We start from the raw sequence: 20,477 nt of genomic DNA, 5'->3' as shown, positions 1-20,477 counted from the left end.
TGCCTGGTCCATGTGCTTAACCTCGTGGTTCAGCGGTTTCTCAAATCCTACCCGGAGCTGCCGGATCTGCTTGTAAAAGTACGCCACCTGTGTGCCCATTTTAGAAAGTCAGCTACAGCTTCCGCCACCCTTGCCGTGTTTCAGCAGTGTTTGCAACTTCCGGCTCACAGACTGGTGTGTGAGGTCCCCACGCGTTGGAACTCTACACTGCAGATGTTGGGAAGGATTTGTGAGCAGAAGAGGGCAGTTGTTGAGTACCAGCATCAACAAGGCCGTCAGTATTCAGTTCAGACTCCACACATAAGACCTCAGGAGTGGGCATGGATGTCAGACATATGTACCATCCTCCAAAACTTTGAGGACTCCACCAAGATGGTGAGCGGCGATGACGCCATAATTAGCATCACCATCCCGCTTCTCTGTCTTCTAAAATGCTCTCTGCTCACAAAGAGGATGCATTGCAGGCAGAGCACGATGAGATGGAGCAAGGAACCATACAGGCCTCATCTCATCCCAATGTGGATTGGGTGACAATGAGGAAGAGGAGGAGGAGGAGGAAGGACAGGAGCTAGTTTCATGCACTATAGACGGTACTACCTGCACAGCTGTCATACCGTCTGTTCAGCGTGCATGGCCAGAGGACAGAGAGGAGGAGGAGGAGAGTATGATCAGTCATCCTCTTGGCGAGGACACGGAAGTCTTGCCTGTTAGTAGTCTGGCACGCATGGCTGAGTTTATGTTACGCTGCCTTTCCCATGACCCTCAGGTTCTAAAAATTATGGGTGACAGTCATTACTGGTTGGTGACACTTCTAGACCCACGCTAAAAGGAGAACTTTATATCTCTTATTCCTGAGGCGGACAGGTCTAGAAAAATGGGGCTGTACCAGAAGGCCCTTGTTTCGGAACTATTAAAAAAATTCCCATCTGAAAACGCTGGCGGCAGAGGGCACACTTCATTGGACAACCAAGGAGTACAGGCGAGAGAGACAACTCCAATCCAGCAGAGGCAGGGGAACACTGTCAAAGTTCTGGGAGAGTTTTCTCAGACCCTCCCATCGCACAGGCCCTGAGGCGCGAGGTACTCTCACAAGGAGTGCAAAGTTTTGGAAGATGCTGAGGGAGTACCTTGCCGACCGTACCAACGTCCTCCATGATTCCTCTGTGCCTTAGAATTATTGGGTATCCAAGCTGGATACGTGGAATGAACTGGCTCTCTATGCCTTGGAGGTCCTGGCCTGCCCTGCCGCCAGCGTTTTATCAGAGCGTGTTTTTAGTGCCGCTGGTGGAATTATAACTGATAAGTGCATCCACCTGTCAACTGAAAATGCGGACAGGCTGACTCTTATAAAAATGAACAAGGGCTGGATTGGGCCAGACTTCTCAACACCACCGAATGATAGCAGCGTAACAAACTAAAATCCAGTGTCTTTTCTTGGTAGGTGTATTCCCATGCACCTTTTCACACACAGACATGGGTATAAGCTTCCTGATTTTGGCTATTTGCTCTTGTCCTCCTCCATCTCCTCATCCTCCACCACCATATCACCAGGGTGACCGTGGTTGTTTATGATGCCCGTAAAAAAATTTTTTTTATACAGTATGTTCATGTATACTCCCCAGGGGTAAATGTTTGTCAGCCCATACACTTAGTGCATGGGCATTATAAGTATAGGAGGCCCGCTCCTTTCTAATGGGAACATTTTTTTATGAGGCCCTCCTCCACGTCTCTTCCAAGGGGCATTGAAGTGCCTCCAAATTTTTGGCATTCACTGCATAGGCCAACACTATGGGAGACTCTCTCCTTTCTAATGGGAATTTGTAGTTACTGTGGCCCTGCTCTATGTGTCTTTAAATTCTTAGTGGGGCTTTTCCTAAAATTGTTCAGCCGTTGGACTCACTGCATACCCTATAACTGTATAGAAGACTCTCTCCTTTCTTATGGGAATTTGTCGTTACTGTGGCCCTGCTCTATGTGTCTTTAAATTCTTAGTGGGGTTTTTCCTACAATTGGTCAGCCGTTGGACTCACTGCATACCCTATAACTGTATAGCAGACTCTCTCCTTTCTAATGGGAATTTGTCATTATTGTGGCCCTGCTCTATGAGTCTTTAAATTCTTACTGGGGTTTTTCCCAAATTTTGGCAGCCCTTGCAGTCACAGCATGGGCATTACCAGTATAGGAGACCCGCTCCTTTATAATGGGAACATTTTTTTTACTGAGACCCTCCTCTATGTCTCTTCAAAGGGGTATTGGGTTGCGTCCAAATTTTTGGCAGCCCTAGCAGTCACTGGATACGGAATAACAGTATAGGAGACGCACTTGTTAATAATGCGAACAACAAAGCATAGCCGGCTGATGGCTCTCTAACAATAGCGAGGGCCGACTGCTGGCCTTTTAAGAATAGTAAGTGTTAAGATCTGCAACATAAACTAAGGAAAGAAGGGGAGAGCTGTCCCTACAGTAAGACTAAGCTGAGCCCCTACGTTGTAGCGGGCTACCTGTTCCTTGTGAACAGACCCGCCTTCATCCTCGGCTAGTCTGAACGGAGACCTATAGAGAAAGGGAGGGGTCCCTAAAGGAACTAAGGACTGGGACAAAAATGGGACACCTCCTAACAGAAGTTGTTGCAGCGCAAACGTTAAACTGACAAAAAGTACTAGAGATCCCAGAGGACCAAGCGAACTAGAGAGAGATAGGCACAAAAGCACCTGGCTAGAGAGACAGTCAAAACAACACTGAAGTCCAGCAAACCCAGAAGGGCGGAGCTGGAATATATAGGCAGATGGTCACGTGACTGCAAAACACAAGATAGAAACAAAAACAAACAGGAGGGTTCTAACAGTACCCCCCCTTTTATGAGGATCCTCCGGATCCTCCAGGCCCAGGCCTATCCGGAAATCTCCTGTGGAAAGCTCTGACAAGTCTAGGGACAGAGACATCATCCGCCCTTACCCAGGAGTTATCCTCGGTACCGAAACCTTTCCAAGCGACGAGATACTGTAATCTCCATCTATGCCATCTAGAATTCAGGATACGAGAAATTTCATATTCGCCGTCTTCCACCACCGGAGGAACTGTTACAGTGGCATCCCTATCCGATACATCAGCCTTTTTCAACAAGGAAACATGAAACACAGGATTAATCTTCCAGGAGGTGGGGACCTCCAACCTAACAGCAGACTGGTTAACCACCTGAAGCACCTTAAATGGCCCCACAAACTTCGGGCCCAATTTTTTAGAGGGAATCCTCAACCGCAGATTCTTTGAGGACAACCAAACCATGTCACCCACAGTAAACAAAACCTCTTTACGTTTCCTGTTAAAATACTTTGTGGACTTTTTGTTAGCCTCTTGAAGGTTACAACGAACATTAGTCCAAACTCTCTCAAAATCACCGGAAAAATTCACCTCCACCGGCACCGCCGACCACAATTTGGAGAACGAACCAAAAGACGGATGTCTCCCAGTACAACAAAAAAAAGGAGAACACCCAGCAGAGAAGGATGTATGGTTGTTAAGAGCAAATTCTGCGAGTGGCAGAAACTCAGACCACCCCTCTTGATTGTCTGCCACAAAACAACGCAAAACCTGTTCAACATCCTGGTTCTTTCTTTCTGTCTGTCCATTAGACTCAGGATGATACCCAGACGAAAATGACAAATAGACTCCCAACCTGTCACAAAAAGCACGGCAAAAGCGAGCCACAAACGGAGGTCCCCTATCAGAAACAATGTCGGTGGGAACGCCATGGAGCCTGACAATTTCCTTAACAAACGCCTTAGCGAGCGTCTTAGCGCAGGGTAGCTTAATGAATGGAACCAAATGACACATCTTGCTAAAACGGTCCACGACCACCCAGATGACAGTGAAACCCTCGGACACAGGAAGGTCAGTAATAAAATCCATTGCAAGAAGCGTTCAAGGCGCACTAGGAACCTCCAGAGGGCAAAGCAACCCCGCAGCAGGGGTATGTGAAGCCTTTGACCTAGCACACACCGTACATTGACGCACCCACTTGATGACTTCCTTCTGCCACCCAGGCCACCAAAAACTGCGACTGATAAGTCTCTTAGTCTCAGAAATTCCTGGATAACCTGCCAACCGAGACTCATGATACTCCACAAACAAATCTCTACTAAAGGTTCTAGGCTCAAACAACCTCCCATGGCGAGTGTTAGATGGGGCATCCTCTTGGGCTTTCAGAATCCCATCTTCCAAAACAGAGTCCAATGCTGCTACCACAACTCCTTTCTGTAAAATGCTCTCCTCCTCCTCGGTACCAACCATGGGAGAAAAGCTGTGAGATAAAGCATTGGCTTTAACATTCTTAGTACCAGGGATATAAGTAACAGAAAAATTAAACCGAGAAAAAAAAAGTTCCCACCTAGCTTGACGGGCATTCAAGCGTTTGGCAGCATCCAGATAGATCAAATTCTTATGATCTGTGAAAACCTGAATAGGAAATGTAGCACCTTCCAAGAAATGACGCCAATGTTCAAACGCGAGTTTAATAGCCAGCAATTCCCGATTACCAACATCGTAATTAAGTTCGGTTTCTGAAAATTTTTTCGAAAAAAAAGCACAGTGATGTACTCCATCCTTGTTCTCCTGAGACAAAACTGCACCGACCCCCACCGAAGAAGCATCGACCTCGACCAAAAAAGACTTGATCTCATCAGGCTGCATAAGGATAGGGGCAGAACTGAACCTCTCCTTGAGATACACAAAAGCTTCAATGGCCTCAGTAGTCCACTGTACCGTTTTCGCACCTTTCCTGGTGAGATCGGTCAACGGCTTAACAATTATAGAAAAATTCTTAATGAATTTCCTGTAATAATTGGCGAAACCCAAAAATCTCTGTATCGATTTCAAACCAATAGGCCTAGGCCATTCCTGCACAGCCAGAACCTTCACCGGGTCCATCTCAAAGCCCTCGCTGGAGATAATGTAGCCCAAAAAACGAATTCTCTGCACAGCGAACTCACATTTCTCCAGCTTAGCAAAAAGTGAATTATCACTCAATAACTGCAACACTTCACGTACACTCTGCCAATGGGACTCCAGATCTGGTGAATAAATCAGAATGTCATCCAAATACACAACCACAATCTTACCAAAGGTCTCAGGATGTCATTAATAAGGTTCTGAAAAAATGCGGGTGCATTGGTAAGACCAAAAGGCATCACCAGATTCTCAAAATGACCTACCGGAATGTTAAAAGCAGTTTTCCATTCATCACCCTCCTTCATTCGTAACAAATTGCATGCCCCCCAGAGATCAATTTTAGAGAACCACTTGGCCCCCACTAACTGGTTAAACAAGTCAGGAATTAATGGCAATGGGTAGGAATTGCGTACGGTAATCTTATTAATTTCATGAAAGTCCAAACATGGACGTAAACCCCCGTCCTTTTTTTTAACAAAGAAAAATCCACCGGCCAAAGGGACTTAGAAGGTCTAATGTGACCGGCAGCCAAGCTCATCTGTATGTATTCCTCCAAGGCCTTTCTCTCAGCGATAGTCAGATTAAATAAGCGACTCTTGGGAAGAGTAGCTCCAGGAACAAACTCAATGGTGCAATCATAGTCCCTATGAGGAGGTAAAACTTGCGACTCCCCCTCTGAAAAAACCTTCCAAAAATCCTGAATAGGTACAGGTAATTCCCCTTTTTCCACAGCCGCAATGCGACCATTACAACATTTATCATAGCACTTAGGACTCCAAGACTTAATCTCATTAGTAGACCAGTCCAGTAAAGGATTGTGCAGTTTTAACCAAGGCAAACCTAAAACGACTGGAGAGGGTAAATTATTTAATACAACCAAGTCCAAAATTTCTTGGTGAATACCATTGATAGTGAGGGGAAATGCCGCAACCTTGTGAGTAATACATTTCAAAGGAGTGTTATCAATTGCAATAACAGAAATAGGTGATGACAAAGGTTTGGATTCCAATTTAAGTTTTTCCAAAAAAAACCTTAGCAATCACATTAAGAGTTGAACCACAATCCACAAATACCTGAAATTCAATCAAATCTTCCTGCAATGAGGTACTCCCTGAAAGAAATACTCTCTTAGAAGCAAGCAATACGGGCGTAATTGACCTTTTTTTTTTCTTTACTTAAACGAAGCTCACAGTTCTTAATCAAATGGTCAGTTTTACCACAATAAAAACACAATCCCTTGGAAAACCTGCAGTCTCTTTCCTGAGAGCGGAGTGACATTGCCTCAACCTTCATCGGTTCTCCGCCGTCCGAGCAGACCCTCTGGGGACTAGGAGCTGCCATTGCAGTAATTTTTTCATCATTAACCCTGGCACGCAGTCTCCTGTCCACACGTATAGCTAATTGCATGGCTTCCTGCAAGGTCTCAGGTGCAGGGAATGCAATCAGCAGATCCTTAACCCTTTGACTTAGACCAGCAAAAAAAAAAACATTTTAACGCCGAATCATTCCATTTCACTTCTGAGGACCACCTTCTGAAGTGTGTACAATAATTTTCAACATCACCTGACCCCTGATTCAAACGCCTCAGTTCTGTCTCAGCAGATGAGACTATCAGGATTGTCATACAATAGCCCCATAGCAGAAAAAAAATCCTCCACTGACCTAAAACACGGATCATTAGGTTGGAGAGAAAAGGCCCACCCCTGTGGTTCCTTGCGCAAAAGTGACATGATAAACCCAATGCGCTGTGATTAATTCCCAGAGGACCTTGGTCTCAAACAAAAATATAATAAACAAGCATTTTTAAAGGAAAAAAAATCTGGTTGTTTACCATAAAAAATATCAGGCAGTCCTACCTTTGGTTCCACAAAATTCGCTCCAGGACAGCTACTCACGTGTTGCTGAAGCTCGGCCACCTCCACAGACAATCCCTGAAGGCGTTGAGCCAACTCCTGGACAGAAACCATACTGATCCCTGAATTTCTTTCCTTTTAGTTTTTTTTTGGGCTGGACTTACTGTTAAGATCTGCAACATAAACTTAGGAAAGAAGGGGAGAGCTGTCCCTACAGTAAGACTAAGCTGAGCCCCCTACGTTGTAGCGGGCTACCTGTTCCTTGTGAACAGACCCGTCTTCGTCCTCGGCTAGTCTGAATGGAGACCTATAGAGAAAGTGAGGGGTCCCTAAAGGAACTAAGGACTGGGACAAAAATGGGACACCTCCTAACAGAAGTTGTTGCAGAGCAAACGTTAAACTGACAAAAAGTACTAGAGATCCCAGAGGACCAAGCGAACTAGAGAGAGATAGGCACAAAAGCACCTGGCTAGAGAGACAGTCAAAACAACACTGAAGTCCAGCAAAGCCAAAAGGGCGGAGCTGGAATATATAGGCAGATGGTCACGTGACCTCAAAACACAAGATAGAACCCTCCTGTTTGTTTTTGTTTCTAACAGTAAGGGCAGTCTGATGGCCCTATAAAAATAGGCTTTATGACTTTCAGAGTCCCTCCATCATAAATAAAACAGGATGTGTCTGATGATGTGTCACACATCACATTGCCAGATAAGGTTGTAAAATGTTAAAATTACATTTCCCAGTGAATGAATTTGTCTTAAAAAATAACGTAAAAAAAACAAAACAATAGGATCTTTCTTTAGCATAAAAAACAGCGTCACCAATCGAACCTCTATCTAATCACATTGTTCAGCTCCTGCACCTCCTCCTCCATCTTCGAAATGACCACATCAGTCACAAGCTGACAGCACTGCAGCACTACCTTGGCCAAGCGGCAACAGGCTGTGCTGAAGATAACATGCTTAATGCTTAATTGACAAACCGCCCAGCGCTGCAGAGTTGTTGAAAGCTGTAACAGCAGCCTTATCTGTTGTTCTCACCGCTGAACATACAGCCAGGCATGGTTGTGTGTCACAATGGGCGGAACCTGCTGACGGAGAAATGACACCCAGAGTAGATACGGTTTCCCTCTATGCCAGTCCTTTCACCAAACTAAATACAACTCTCATCAAAAAAAGCTGTGGACTGGCTCCGTACCGTCCCTGGCCACATTCACCTGTCCACGTATTTGTGGTTAGGCGGTCCTTCCCAGTAAGTGCACTGGGGAGGGCATGGGTAATGTTGTGGGACCCGAGCTTGTGGAAGGCGGAGACGACAACGGGAGAAACCGTGGTGGCTGGGGACCGAGTATGGACACCCGGCCGCCGCCGGCATGAGGTTGTGAAAAGCTTCCTCCTCCACGAGCCTAAAAGGCCATATTTCAAGTGCAAGCAGATGCCCAGAAATCTGGCAGTTTAGTGTTGCGGCCTGTGGGTGGGTGGGTGTTAAGAGGCAAACGAAGGCTGATTAAATCAGCCCTCATCAGCCAGGAAAGATGCGGGGGAAGGCATGCGAACCTGCATCAAAGTCAGGGACACGACATATGATGTGAATGTACATCATATGTCGTGAAGGGGTTAATGTCTTTACATGTCCCCGCTCAATTGTAAATTACTGCGGAATATGTTGGCGCTTTATAAATAAAATTATTATCCAAATTATGAAACTGTCCGTAGGCGAATTTTGTAATCTGTTACATTTATACATTGGGTAAAAAAAAAAAATGCATTGTGGAAAGGATGGAAACAGATGCATCTTAAAGCAAGCTTGTTTTCTACATGGAGAATACACACTTCAGGTATTGCAGAACTGCTTTTTGAAGAGTAAGATACTATGCCCTATCTAATATTGATTATTGCGCATAAAATATCCTCCTCTTTCCAAAAACAAAGTGCCAGATTCATTTTTGCTCCTGATTTTGTCGAGATTTTAGTAATTTGTGCTATATTCTTTCCATTTTCACTGTTTTTGAGGTCTATTTTATGTGTTTGGTTATTTATTTATTTTTTTTAAGTTCTCCACTATGGGCGGAGTTGATTTTATCCAGATATTTTCACCTGATTCATCATTTGCACTGGTTTGAAAAAAGTCAAAGTTTGTTGTAAATGTACTCCTGTTTCCCCTGGAGTGATATTATGTACATTAGATATTTAGGCACAATTTTTGCAAAATGTGAGACTTTTTGCACTAATAGGCTAAAAAAAATAAAGACAAAAATAAACAATTTTGACATTTGCACAAAACTTTTCAAACATACACTCCATTTGGAAGAATTTGGTACAAAAAAACAGCAACAATTACCATAAGACAAAAAGGAAAGTTAACTTAGAAAACAAAACAAAAAAAAACATGAAAAAATTGAGGCCAAAGTTTGTAGAATCTGACGTGCATTATTATGTTCTATAATAGCTGGAACATAGTATACTGTATGACACACAACAGCTGCAAAAGGATCACTTCTTTCCACTTCACGGCATGATGCAACCATATCCCAATGATGGATGATCGCGTACAGGGAAAAAAAAACACTAGTATCTATCCGCTCACACTCCCATCATCAATGAGGGGAGTGGATGTTTAAAGCACCACTCCAGAAGTTTTTATTTTATTGCAGAGCTGAAGTGGTGCTACTAATCTAAGGTCGCACCTAGTCTGATACTTACCTGCCGCCGTCTTCACCTTCTATCACCGCCGCTCCCATTGGTCTTCAGCAGTTTGTGACCTAGCGGCTTGCTCCAGTGTTTCATGGAGCGGCACGGATGTCACTTTTCAATACATGTCCATGAGACCCTCATTTTGGCTCTCAGACTTGCACTGTGAGCTTATGACATAGCCTCTGACTGCCTGCCAGTCAGAAGCTGCAGTCACAAGATGGCGCGCAGGACCGGAGAGGCTCCGAAAAAGGTGAAAATGCTGAAGGGTGAGTATAAGCTTTAGTAGCTTAGTAGTAGTTTAGTAGCACCACTCCAACACTGGAAAAAAAAAGCCTATGAAAACGGAACAGACAGGCCTTTTATGTACTTACAACATTTCTACAAATATAAATACTGGACATGCTAATCATTGTATCGCTTTCAGAGATATTCCCATCTTACGTGTTTTAGCTTTATATCCTCAGAATATAACAGAAATGCCTTAAAAGTGTGGCTTTTATTTGTGGAACCTTCATCTACTGGGGGAAATCTGGTAGACACCATTCAACATTATTCAAATGCCACATGTTCCACTTTACATCTACAGAGCCAATGAGTGCAGTGATTGGCTGCAGCAGTTACGTGCGCTGTAGTCATGATGTCACCGCTGCATCCTGTCAACAAGAACCCAAACAGTAGTTGGAAAGGCAGTGTTTGACCTGAGGAAGAGGAGTATTCCCGGGCTTGTTATTTTCGACATATGCAAGCGTCTGGATAAATAAAAATTATTCCCGGATAATCCTGCACTGAGGATAGATCATCAATATCAGATTGGTAGGGCAGAGGCGCTCAGCACCCCCACCGAACAGCAGCTCCTGATGCAGGCCAAATGTTATCAGTTGCAGAGAGGAAAAGCACTGCTCCATCAACTGGATAGTGGGTGCGGACGGGTACTGAAGATCCACCCTTATTTGAATTAACAGGGGAGGATATGCAGTACCCCGGTGTGACCACAATACAACTGATGGAGCAGTACTGATCCACTCCACAACTGATCATATCCGGCCGCCACCATCACCGGGAGACAGCTGATCGGTGTGTGGGTGTGGGTGTGGGTGTGTGTGTGTGTGTGGGGGGGGGGGGGGGGGTGTTGATTTCCAATACGGATGACCTAGCCTATGGATAGGTCATCAATATAAAAGTAGTGGACAACCCAACACAGAAGTATGAATTATTTTCCTCTCGTAATAGAAAGTCTTTTAGTCTGGAAAACATGGTAAATAATATTACAAAATTCTCATTCCAATATAAACCCGACAAGAAGCTTCCAGACTCACGCCCGTCCTGATGTGAAGCCACAGACATTTCTTCCATCTATATGAAGGAGCTGAGGCCTCGCCTTCGTCAGCCATGTTGCGTCAGTCAGATTCTTCACAAGGGGCACTTCTTATGCATTTTTTATTTTGTTGTGTTCAACTGAAGATGACAAATCTTGACAACAAAAAAGAAACCCACACGTATAACTAAAATAACTTAACGTAATAAAAGTTCTATATTTTTATTCAATATTACACGAGAAATTCAAAGATCTACCAATATTGTGCATTTTCATTGGTAAAAAAGGTCTTGAATACATGTGGTAGAAAAAATGTTAATTCCCAACTACTTACAGATGCATTTTCCTGATTTAACAAGGCAAAATTTGTTATCATCATGTGTAAAATGATAAAGTTGTGAAGAAAACATTTTCTTTTACTTGTATATACAGTATGTAAGGCAAGAGGTTGCACATTAATTATTCTAGAAATGACAGAGCACATTCTCTGATTTGTAATGAAACCATTTTGTTTTTGGAGTCAAAGATATTACAAAACCATTTTTACACAAAAAAAAAAAAAATGAAAGATGCTCTTATGACTCTTCAGTAAAGCAAGATTCTAAAAAGCCAGAGCCAAAAAAAATGATGTTAGTGGCAGTAAGAGCAGTGGATGTGCTAAGAATGTCATATCTTTCCTTCTTCGTCCTTCTCGAAGACGAACTCTGGGCTGTGAACCTCATTCGCTTACTTTACCAAACCAGATCGAGTGAAGAAGCCGTAAGTAGTTTATACTTAAAAAGAAAAATCAAAAACATCATCTTCTATGAGATTTTTTTTTTTTTAATATTCCTTGATCGTGCTCCTGAATATATAGGTTATTTCATTTGTTCTTGTAAGAGGTATGAACAGAAATAATCGCGGCTCTGCCCCTTTTGCTCGTAAAGATGCTTATAGTAGCAACGGACAAAACTGAAAAAGGGGGGGATATTTCAGGACACTAAATCTACTGCTGCCCGCAGTCGGTAAATAGTCATCTCCTGAAAAAGAGTCCAGTAGGATTCCAGTCTTTACACTTGGAGAATTGCTGCTCCGCAGTCTTCTGGTTCTGTGTAATAAGAAGAGTTTGTGTCTGAGTGATGAATGCCAAGAGCTTCTTTGCTCTCCAGATTTGGCTCAATTATTATAGTTGTTTTTTCAAATGTTTTCTTTTTACAGGTTTCGGGACAGTTCTGCACATAGATGACTCTGTTGTAAGCCTTTAGCCTCTTCCATAGCTGGACATAGACTTTACATTGCACGTACATAAACAAGAGTCCTCCAGTGAAGCCGATGGCTACCACGACTAATTTAGTCCAAAATGGCCATTCCAGGATACCTGTTAAAAGGGGAAAGAGATGGTAAGAACTGATGTACTTGACTATGACAGAACTATTTGTAACAGTATGACGTGACCCTAAGGCCTTGACTGCTCAGAAATGTTTTTTGTCTAATGTACAACTATAATTTCATTGACAGAAATGTCACTATGGCCTCGACATGTCATCGACCCTCTGAGTCCTCTTAGTAATATCTGAAACTATTTGTATGTATTTTTAATGAAGCAGAGCCATAAGCTTTTAAATTAGGCTTTTTACTTGCTTCTTCTCCACCAAACATTCGCTCTCCTGAAAGAAAAGAACAGTGTCTGCAAATGCTACTCGGTCCTGTTACTGAGGTTTTGTCCCTGCCAACAGATAGGCGATTCTGGTTTGACTAATGTCATGTTTCAATAATGTTTGCCAGTACGGAACTAGACCACGTGATCTTTTACGCTCTCTTTTGATGCACTGTAATACATCTGTATTGCACAGTATTATGCAAATGTTCAAACAAAGATGGCAGCCATGGGGCATGTACATGATCAGCATGACGAAAATATATATTGCAGAGCAGGATCTAGCATAGAATTTGTTGTACCTTGTACAATGCTCCTTAGGAACCAGTTAAAGGCCTAGATATTGAAATAGATTCTACTAAACAGAAATATTTCTGGTCCGTATGTGAGTGGCACTATTATCATCTGGGACGCAGAGCTTGGCATGATTATCACTGGGGACATGGGGCAGTATTTTGGAGAGTTTTAGATTTGTTATTCAAATGGTTTTAATTGTTTTTTTTTCATAACAGTAAATACACCATAACCATATGGAGAGTAAAGGAAAGCGGTTATAGGTATATCTATTAAAGAGGTTCTCATTAAAGTAAATGAGCGGGTTTTATGACACTTAATTTTGCACCATTGTATATAGGGCTACTAAAGGCAGCAGTCTGATACTGAACGCAGGCACAGTAGTGAAGGTGGCATCAGTCTGATACTGAACGCAGGCACAGTAGTGAAGGTGGCATCAGTCTGATACTGAACGCAGGCACAGTAGTGAAGGTGGCATCAGTCTGATACTGAACGCAGGCACAGTAGTGAAGGTGGCATCAGTCTGATACTGAACGCAGGCACAGTAGTGAAGGTGGCATCAGTCTGATACTGAACGCAGGCACAGTAGTGAAGGTGGCATCAGTCTGATACTGAACGCAAGCACAGTAGTGAAGGTGGCATCAGTCTGATACTGAACGCAGGCACAGTAGTGAAGTTGGCATCAGTCTGATACTGAATGCAGGCACAGTAGTGAAGGTGGCATCAGTCTGATACTGAACGCAGGCACAGTAGTGAAGGTGGCATCAGTCTGATACTGAACGCAGGCACAGTAGTGAAGTTGGCATCAGTCTGATACTGAATGCAGGCACAGTAGTGAAAGTGGCATCAGTCTGATACTTTTCTTGAAGGTCTGCTCCAGAAGAATAGGATAAAAACTACAAATCAGACAAGACCTCAACTAGAAGCTATTGGATGCAATTCTTATGTATTCCGCCTCTTATTGTATGAGATCAGTAGCATATTCTCTTGTTTAGTCTGCAACATGAGAATACTCTGCAGGCCACCTATATACAGTGGGTACGGAAAGTATTCAGACCCCTTTAAATTTTTCACTCTGTTTCATTGCAGCCATTTGGTAAATTCTAAAAAGTTCATTTTTTTTCTGATTAAAGTACGCTGTGCACCCCATCTTGACTGAAAAAAAAACAGAAATGTAGATTTTTTTGCAAATTTATTAAAATAGAAAAACTGAAATATCACATGGTCATAAGTATTCAGACCCTTTGCTCAGACACTCCTATTTAAGTCACATGCTGTCCATTTCCTTGTGATCCTCCTTGAGATGGTCCTACGCCTTCATTGGAGTCCAGCTGTGTTTAATTAAACTGATAGGACTTGATTTGGAAAGGCACACACCTGTCTATATAAGACCTCACAGCTCACAGTGCATGTCAGACCAAATGAGAATCATGAGCTCAAAAGGAACTGCCCAAGGAGCTCAGAGACAATTGCGGCAAGGCACAGATCTGGCCAAGGTTATAAAAGAATTTCTGCATTATTCAAGGTTCCTAAAGGCACAGTGGCCTCCATAATCCTTAAATGGAAGAAGTTTGTGACCACCAGAAGCCTTCCTAGACCTGGCCGTCCAGCCAAACTGAGCAATCGTTGGAGAAGAGCCTTGGTGAGAGGTAAAGAAGAACCCCAAGATCAGTGTGGCTGAGCTCCAGAGATGCAACAGGGAGATGGGAGAAAGTTCCACAAAGTCAACTATCACTACAGCCCTCCACCAGTTGGGCCTTTATGGCAGAGTGGCCCAACGGAAGCCTCTCCTCAATGCAAGACATATGAAAGCCCGCATAGAGTTTGCTCAAAACCACATGAAGGACTACCAGACTATGAGAAATAAGATTCTCTGGTCTGATGAGACGAAGATAGAAATTTTTGGTGTCAATTCTAAGTGGCATGTGTGGAGAAAACCAGGCACTGTTCATCACCTGCCCAATACAATCCCAACAGAGAAACATGGTGGTGGCAGCATCATGCTATGGGGGTATTTTTCAGCTGCAGGGACAGGACGACTTGTTGCAATTGAAGGAAACATGAATGCGGCCAAGTACAGAGACATCCTGGATAAAAACCTCTTCCAGAGTGCTTTGGACCTCAGACTTGGCCGAAGGTTCACCTTCCAACAAGACAATGATCCTAAGCACACAGCTAAAATAACAAAGGAGTGGCTTCAGAACAACTCTGTGACCATTCTTGACTGGCCCAGCCAGGGCCCTCCTAAACCCAATTGAGCATCTCTGGAGAGACCTGAAAATGTCTGTCCACCAACGTTCACCATCCAACCTGACGGAACTGGAGAGGATCTGCAAGGAAGAATGGCAGAGGATCCCCAAATCCAGGTGTGAAAAACCTGTTGCATCATTCCCAAGAAGACTCATGGCTGTACTAACTCAAAAGGGGGCTTCTACTCAATACTGAGCAAAGGGTGTGAATACTTATGACCATGTGATATTTCAGTTTTTCTTCTTTAATAATTGTGCAAAAATTTCTACATTTCAGTTTTTTTTTCAGTCAAGATGAGGTGCACAGCGTACTTTAATGAGAAAAAAATGAACTTTTTAGAATTTACCAAATGGCTGCAATGAAACAGAGTGAAAAATTTAAAGGGGTCCGAATACTTTCCGTACCCACTGTACATACACACACACTTTGAAGTTCCTTCCAAACATGACTGATCTCATGAAGTGATAGCTACTTCATCTAATCTGCTCAGAAGGACATGCAGCATCCATGCAGATTCTGGTAGCTTTCTCTCCTGCCCGGCACCAATCAGATAGATTAGTGTCAACTGGAGGAGAGAGAGCAGATGTCTGTGTGAGCAGGTTGAATGCCGTGTCAGCGTTCTCCTCAATCATAGGAACTTGCACACACACTTTTTAGCTAGAATTTTTCTTGTTATAAATGTGTCTTATAGTCCAAAAAATATAGTAATTTAGCCTTGAAAGGCAGCAATGATCAGAAAATGACCTACTGTTTAAGTCAGGTTTTTGTGTTACATGTATTTAAAAAGATGATCTTTATTTAAAAAATAATAATTAGTAATCTTGGAATTTTCACAATGGCCACTGGGGCTTTTTTAGACTCCTACTTCCTGACCTTTCAGGAATAGTCTTCAACAGGCTCCTCATCATCAAAGGCAGGATTACAATGACAGGTAGGTCCCATTTTCGGGTACATATGAATTATTGATCACTATTGTTTTGGGGAGGGGGGGGGGGATAGAAATTTGCAATTCTGGTATTGTTTTATTTATTCATCTTTTGTTCTCGGAGCGGGATAAATAACGATAGAGTTTTATAGTATAAGTTAATGCCATTAAGGTGTTACCCGATTTATAAAGTTTTCCGATGTTTATGTAAACAGCCAGTGAGATGATGGAATCTGGTTAAGGTGCATTTAGATGGGTCGAAAATCTGTGAACGCTCGTTCCCAGATATCGTTTGTTCGTTAAATGCTTATTTGCCAGGTGATCATATTGTTATGCTGGCAAAAAAAAATCATCTTTATCGGCAGCACACTGTCGATGACATGATACTATATGGGGACAACATGATAACATTAATGTTGGACCTTGGACAGTATTGAGTGCCCATCGACTTGTATTGCTGATTGACACTCATTAATGGGCCAAGATCGGCCAGTCTAAATGCACCTTAGTCAGAACTCTATGCCTAACAACCAAAATCTGGCTATTCAAGTAAAGATGCCCCACCCAAAGGGGTGAACTGAGACATGTGAAATTGCTTGGCAAGTTTCCTACAATGGAGGGATCTGTACTGAGAACTGTTTTTTCCACAAGCGCTACTAAAGCAACTCCACCAGAAAACACCCCATATCTCAGGATTTCTGGGTGAGAGTGTGTGATCTACAATGTGATGTCAGGTTTATGAATGGGGTCAGGCTTTGCTAATCACAGGAACAGGGCTGTGAGTACATAACTTTTAGAACATTAATCTGTTTCCTAAGAATTAAGCTGCGACAGCCTATTTTATGAAATTTTAGAGAAGGGAGATTAGCCATGGACCAGGAAGGTTCTGAATAGAACTACCGTATTTTTCAGACTATAAGACGCACTTTTTTCCTCCAAAATTTTGGAGGAAAATGGGGGGTGCGTCTTATAGTCCGAATGTTGGAAGAGGGAGGGGGTATATATATGCTGTGTGGGGTGTGGGGGGAGCGGTAGCAGTGGAGGAGCTAGGCACAGGAGGCCGCAGTCGCCTGCTGCAGCCTACATTGTCCCCACTGCTAAAGAAAATGAATATTCAGTGCTCCTCCCGCCCATGGGTGCGGGGAGCACTGAATATTCATGCTCCTTAATAGTGGCACACAGTGTAGCCGCAGCGTGGCTCCTGCTGCTGCCGGAATCGCCTGTGCCTGCTGTTAAAGGGCATGAATATTCAACCTCTCTCCACGCCCACGGGCATGGGGAGGGGAGAATATTCATGCCCTTTAATAGAGGGCACACGCGATCGCCCGGCAGCAGCAGGACCTGCGCTGCGGCTACGCTGTGTGGTGGCTATTAAGGAGCATGAAGTCACTGCTCCCCGTGCACACAGTCCCGGCGTGGGGAGTAGTGACTTCAGGCAGGTGATCTCTCCTTGTGAGCCGCACATGGTAGTGACGCCATGAGCGGCTCACATGGCGAGATCAGTGCGGGCAGAGAGGACGCAGCGCTGGAGGAGAGAAGAAAGGTGAGTAGGAGTGTTTATTTTTTTTTATGTGCAGCATGATGGGGATTAGGGGGACCATGCATACCAGGATAAGGCTGAAGGGGGCATACATAACAGGATAAAGATGAGGGGTGCCATGCATACCAGGATAGGGATGAGGGGTGCCATACATACCAGGATAAGGCTGAAGGGGGCATACATAACAGGATAAAGATGAGGGGGCCATACATACCAGGATAAGGCTGAAGGGGGCATACATACCAGGATAAGGATGAGGGGCCATACATACCAGTATAGGGATGAGGGGTGCCATGCATACCAGGACAGGGATGAGGGGTGCCATGCATACCAGGACAGGGATGAGGGGTGCCATGCATACCAGGACAGGGATGAGGGGTGCCATGCATACCAGGACAGGGATGAGGGGTGCCATGCATACCAGGACAGGGATGAGGGGTGCCATGCATACCAGGACAGGGATGAGGGGTGCCATGCATACCAGGACAGGGATGAGGGGTGCCATGCATACCAGGATAGAGATGAAGGGATGAGGGGTGCCATGCATACCAGGATAGGGATGAAGGGATGAGGGGTGCCATGCATACGATAGGGTTGAGAGGTGACATGCATACCAGGATAGGGATGAGGGGTGCCATGCATACCAGGATAGGAATGAGGGGTGCCATGCATACCAGGATAGGGATGAGGGGTGCCATGCATACCAGGACAGGGATGAAGGGATGAGGGGTGCCATGCATACCAGGATAGGGATGAGGGGTGCCATGCATACCAGGATAGGGATGAGGGGTGCCATGCATACCAGGATAGGGATGAGGGGTGCCATGCATACCAGGATAGGGATGAAGGGATGAGGTGTGCCATACATACCAGGATAGGGATGAGGGGTGCCATACATACCAGGATAGGGATGAGAGGTGCCATGCATACCAGGATAGGGATGAGGCGTGCCATGCATACCAGGATGGAGGGATGCCAGGCATACCAGGATGGGAATGGGGACCACGTATAAAAGGAAGGGGGGAGCATATATACCAGGATGCGGGATATTGCCAGAATTGAGGGACATTACCCCTATACCAGTGTCAGCAGAAGACCTCCTCCCCCTTAAAAGTGCATCGTGAACACATTTTTTTATTAAATTTTTTTTTCTATTTTCCTCCTCTAAAACCTAGGTGTGTCTTATGGTCCGGTGCGTCTTATAGTCCGAAAAATACGGTATGTGTAAGATTTTGTAGTGTAAGTGGCATGAAAGAAGTATATATAAAAATGCTTTTAAAGCGCATCTGTTGCTAGCACAAACCCCTTTAAGTATCTATGAGATGCTTTATAGTAAGGACTCATGCAGATGTCTGTGTAAATCGGTCTGAGCGTGGACCACTAATGCACGGACTAGATGGGGGTCTCCTGAACAGAGCATGACAGCTTCATGGTTTTCTATGAGGCTGTTACGCTCGGGTCGGGACAGCAGCGGCCAGTCCATGCATTGTGGTCCAACATCCATGGACGTCTGCATGAACCATAAAGGTTTAGCCAATGCTTTTTAATCAACTGAGAAGTACCAGGTGAGCACATCTACACCTTCTTCAGTAGTGTTGAGCCACCCCCGTAGTGTTCGAGTTCGGTTCGGTTCGTCGAACACCCGTGTGTTCGCCGAACTGTTCGTCGAACACCTTCGAACACCGTTAAAACCAATGGCAGGCAAACAAAAACACATAGAAACACATAGAAAACACCTTCAAAAGGTGTCCAAAAGCTGACAAACTGCTCAGAAGACACAACTAACACATGGAAAAGTGACAAGTACATATAGTCATGCGAAAAGAAAAGAGGTGGAGGAGTAAAAGGAGGGGGAGACACAGATATAGGCATGTCATGCCCTTCTAAAATCCAAAAAGTGAGAAGCAGAGACGGCCAGTCTGCTCCTGCCCGTGCCACCTCCGTGTCGCCGGGTTTGTGCCAGAGCCGCGGTGAACCCTGACGGCCAGCCCCCCTCTCCCAATACTGGTGCCTGTCCGCTGGTGGGTCGAGAGAGCCCCCCTGTGGTGGAGGCAGCTCTAAGCTTTTTAATTTAAATTGTCCCTCTAATTTGAATGAATACACTTTAAATCCATTTACAAGGATCTATTGGAGGGCAAGTCTCATGCCAGCAGCCGCGTAATTCCAGCTCCAGTAGCGTCCACTAAAGCTGCTGCAGTTAAAAAGCTTTTATAAGGATCGAGCTCGGCTGTCCACCGCAAGGCATCCTAGTGCCAGTCCCAGCCCCTATGCCTTGGGGTGCCTCCTGATGCTCTTCACTAAGTATCCCGTGGTCCCGAAGCATTTCCTTTGAAAAAATTAAGTGTCCAAACTACAGGTGGTGTAGCTTGCTTAACAGCCGGGATAATCCGCTGACTAGCAGACACTGCTACTAGGCACAAAGTATTTCCTGGGCTAGATGCAGTTAAAAATTTGTAAGTAGATACTCTCGTTGGATGCTGAGAAAGCATTCCATAGAGTCTCCTGGCACGCCATATATGATTCTCTTAAAAAGCTTGGGGTAGGGGTCTAGGGGACCCTTTTATAGCCAAAATCACGGCCCTGTATCACAATACGTCACCTAGGCTGAAGATAAATGGAACTGTAGCACCGAGGGCTCGGTTGCTACAGACGTATTGCACCTCACCCAGAGGTGTGATATCTCACTCTCAGATAAGGATGGAGTGTGGATCAGGACCCGACACCTGCATGCATTACACCACATTGCCGTGGGGCAGGGCGACCAATATGCCCCTGAGATGGGCACGACAGTCCCTGTCCCTGGCTGGAGTGGGGGGAGGGAACACTGAGGAAGGGGAACCCTGCAGTGCAGGAGCAGGGAGGAAGCAGTTCCTGGGTGCATTGAGAAGGGAGTATAAAAGGTGGGCACCATCTTAGTTCAGTGCAGAGAAGTCTGAGCAGAAGTGGCAGGGAGCAGGGGCTCTGCATGAGCTCTGCTCCGGAGGCGGGCCTAGTAACAGAGGCCCAGGCCTGCAAGAGGGAGAA

General features: G+C 44.6%; 1 protein-coding gene across 5 annotated transcripts in view; it reads right to left on the bottom strand.

The window, feature by feature from the left end:
- Positions 1-11,014: 11,014 nt before the first annotated feature.
- The window catches only part of MARCHF8 (membrane associated ring-CH-type finger 8), a 236,779-nt gene continuing 227,316 nt past the window's right edge, over positions 11,015-20,477 (bottom strand). For all 5 annotated transcript variants that reach the window (XM_073685690.1, XM_073685692.1, XM_073685694.1 and 2 more), the window contains one exon: positions 11,015-12,165. In XM_073685690.1, the coding sequence (XP_073541791.1) occupies positions 11,858-12,165 (308 nt within the window). In that variant the 3' untranslated portion in view covers positions 11,015-11,857. The remainder of the gene's footprint in view (positions 12,166-20,477) is intronic.

This window comes from Phyllobates terribilis, unplaced genomic scaffold, assembly GCF_046119375.1.
Source record: "Phyllobates terribilis strain yellow unplaced genomic scaffold, ASM4611937v1 Scaffold_5__5_contigs__length_657084704, whole genome shotgun sequence".
Lineage (NCBI taxonomy): Eukaryota > Metazoa > Chordata > Amphibia > Anura > Dendrobatidae > Phyllobates > Phyllobates terribilis.
Note: the sequence above shows the minus strand (reverse complement) of the source record. Positions and strands in the feature narration are given on the sequence as shown.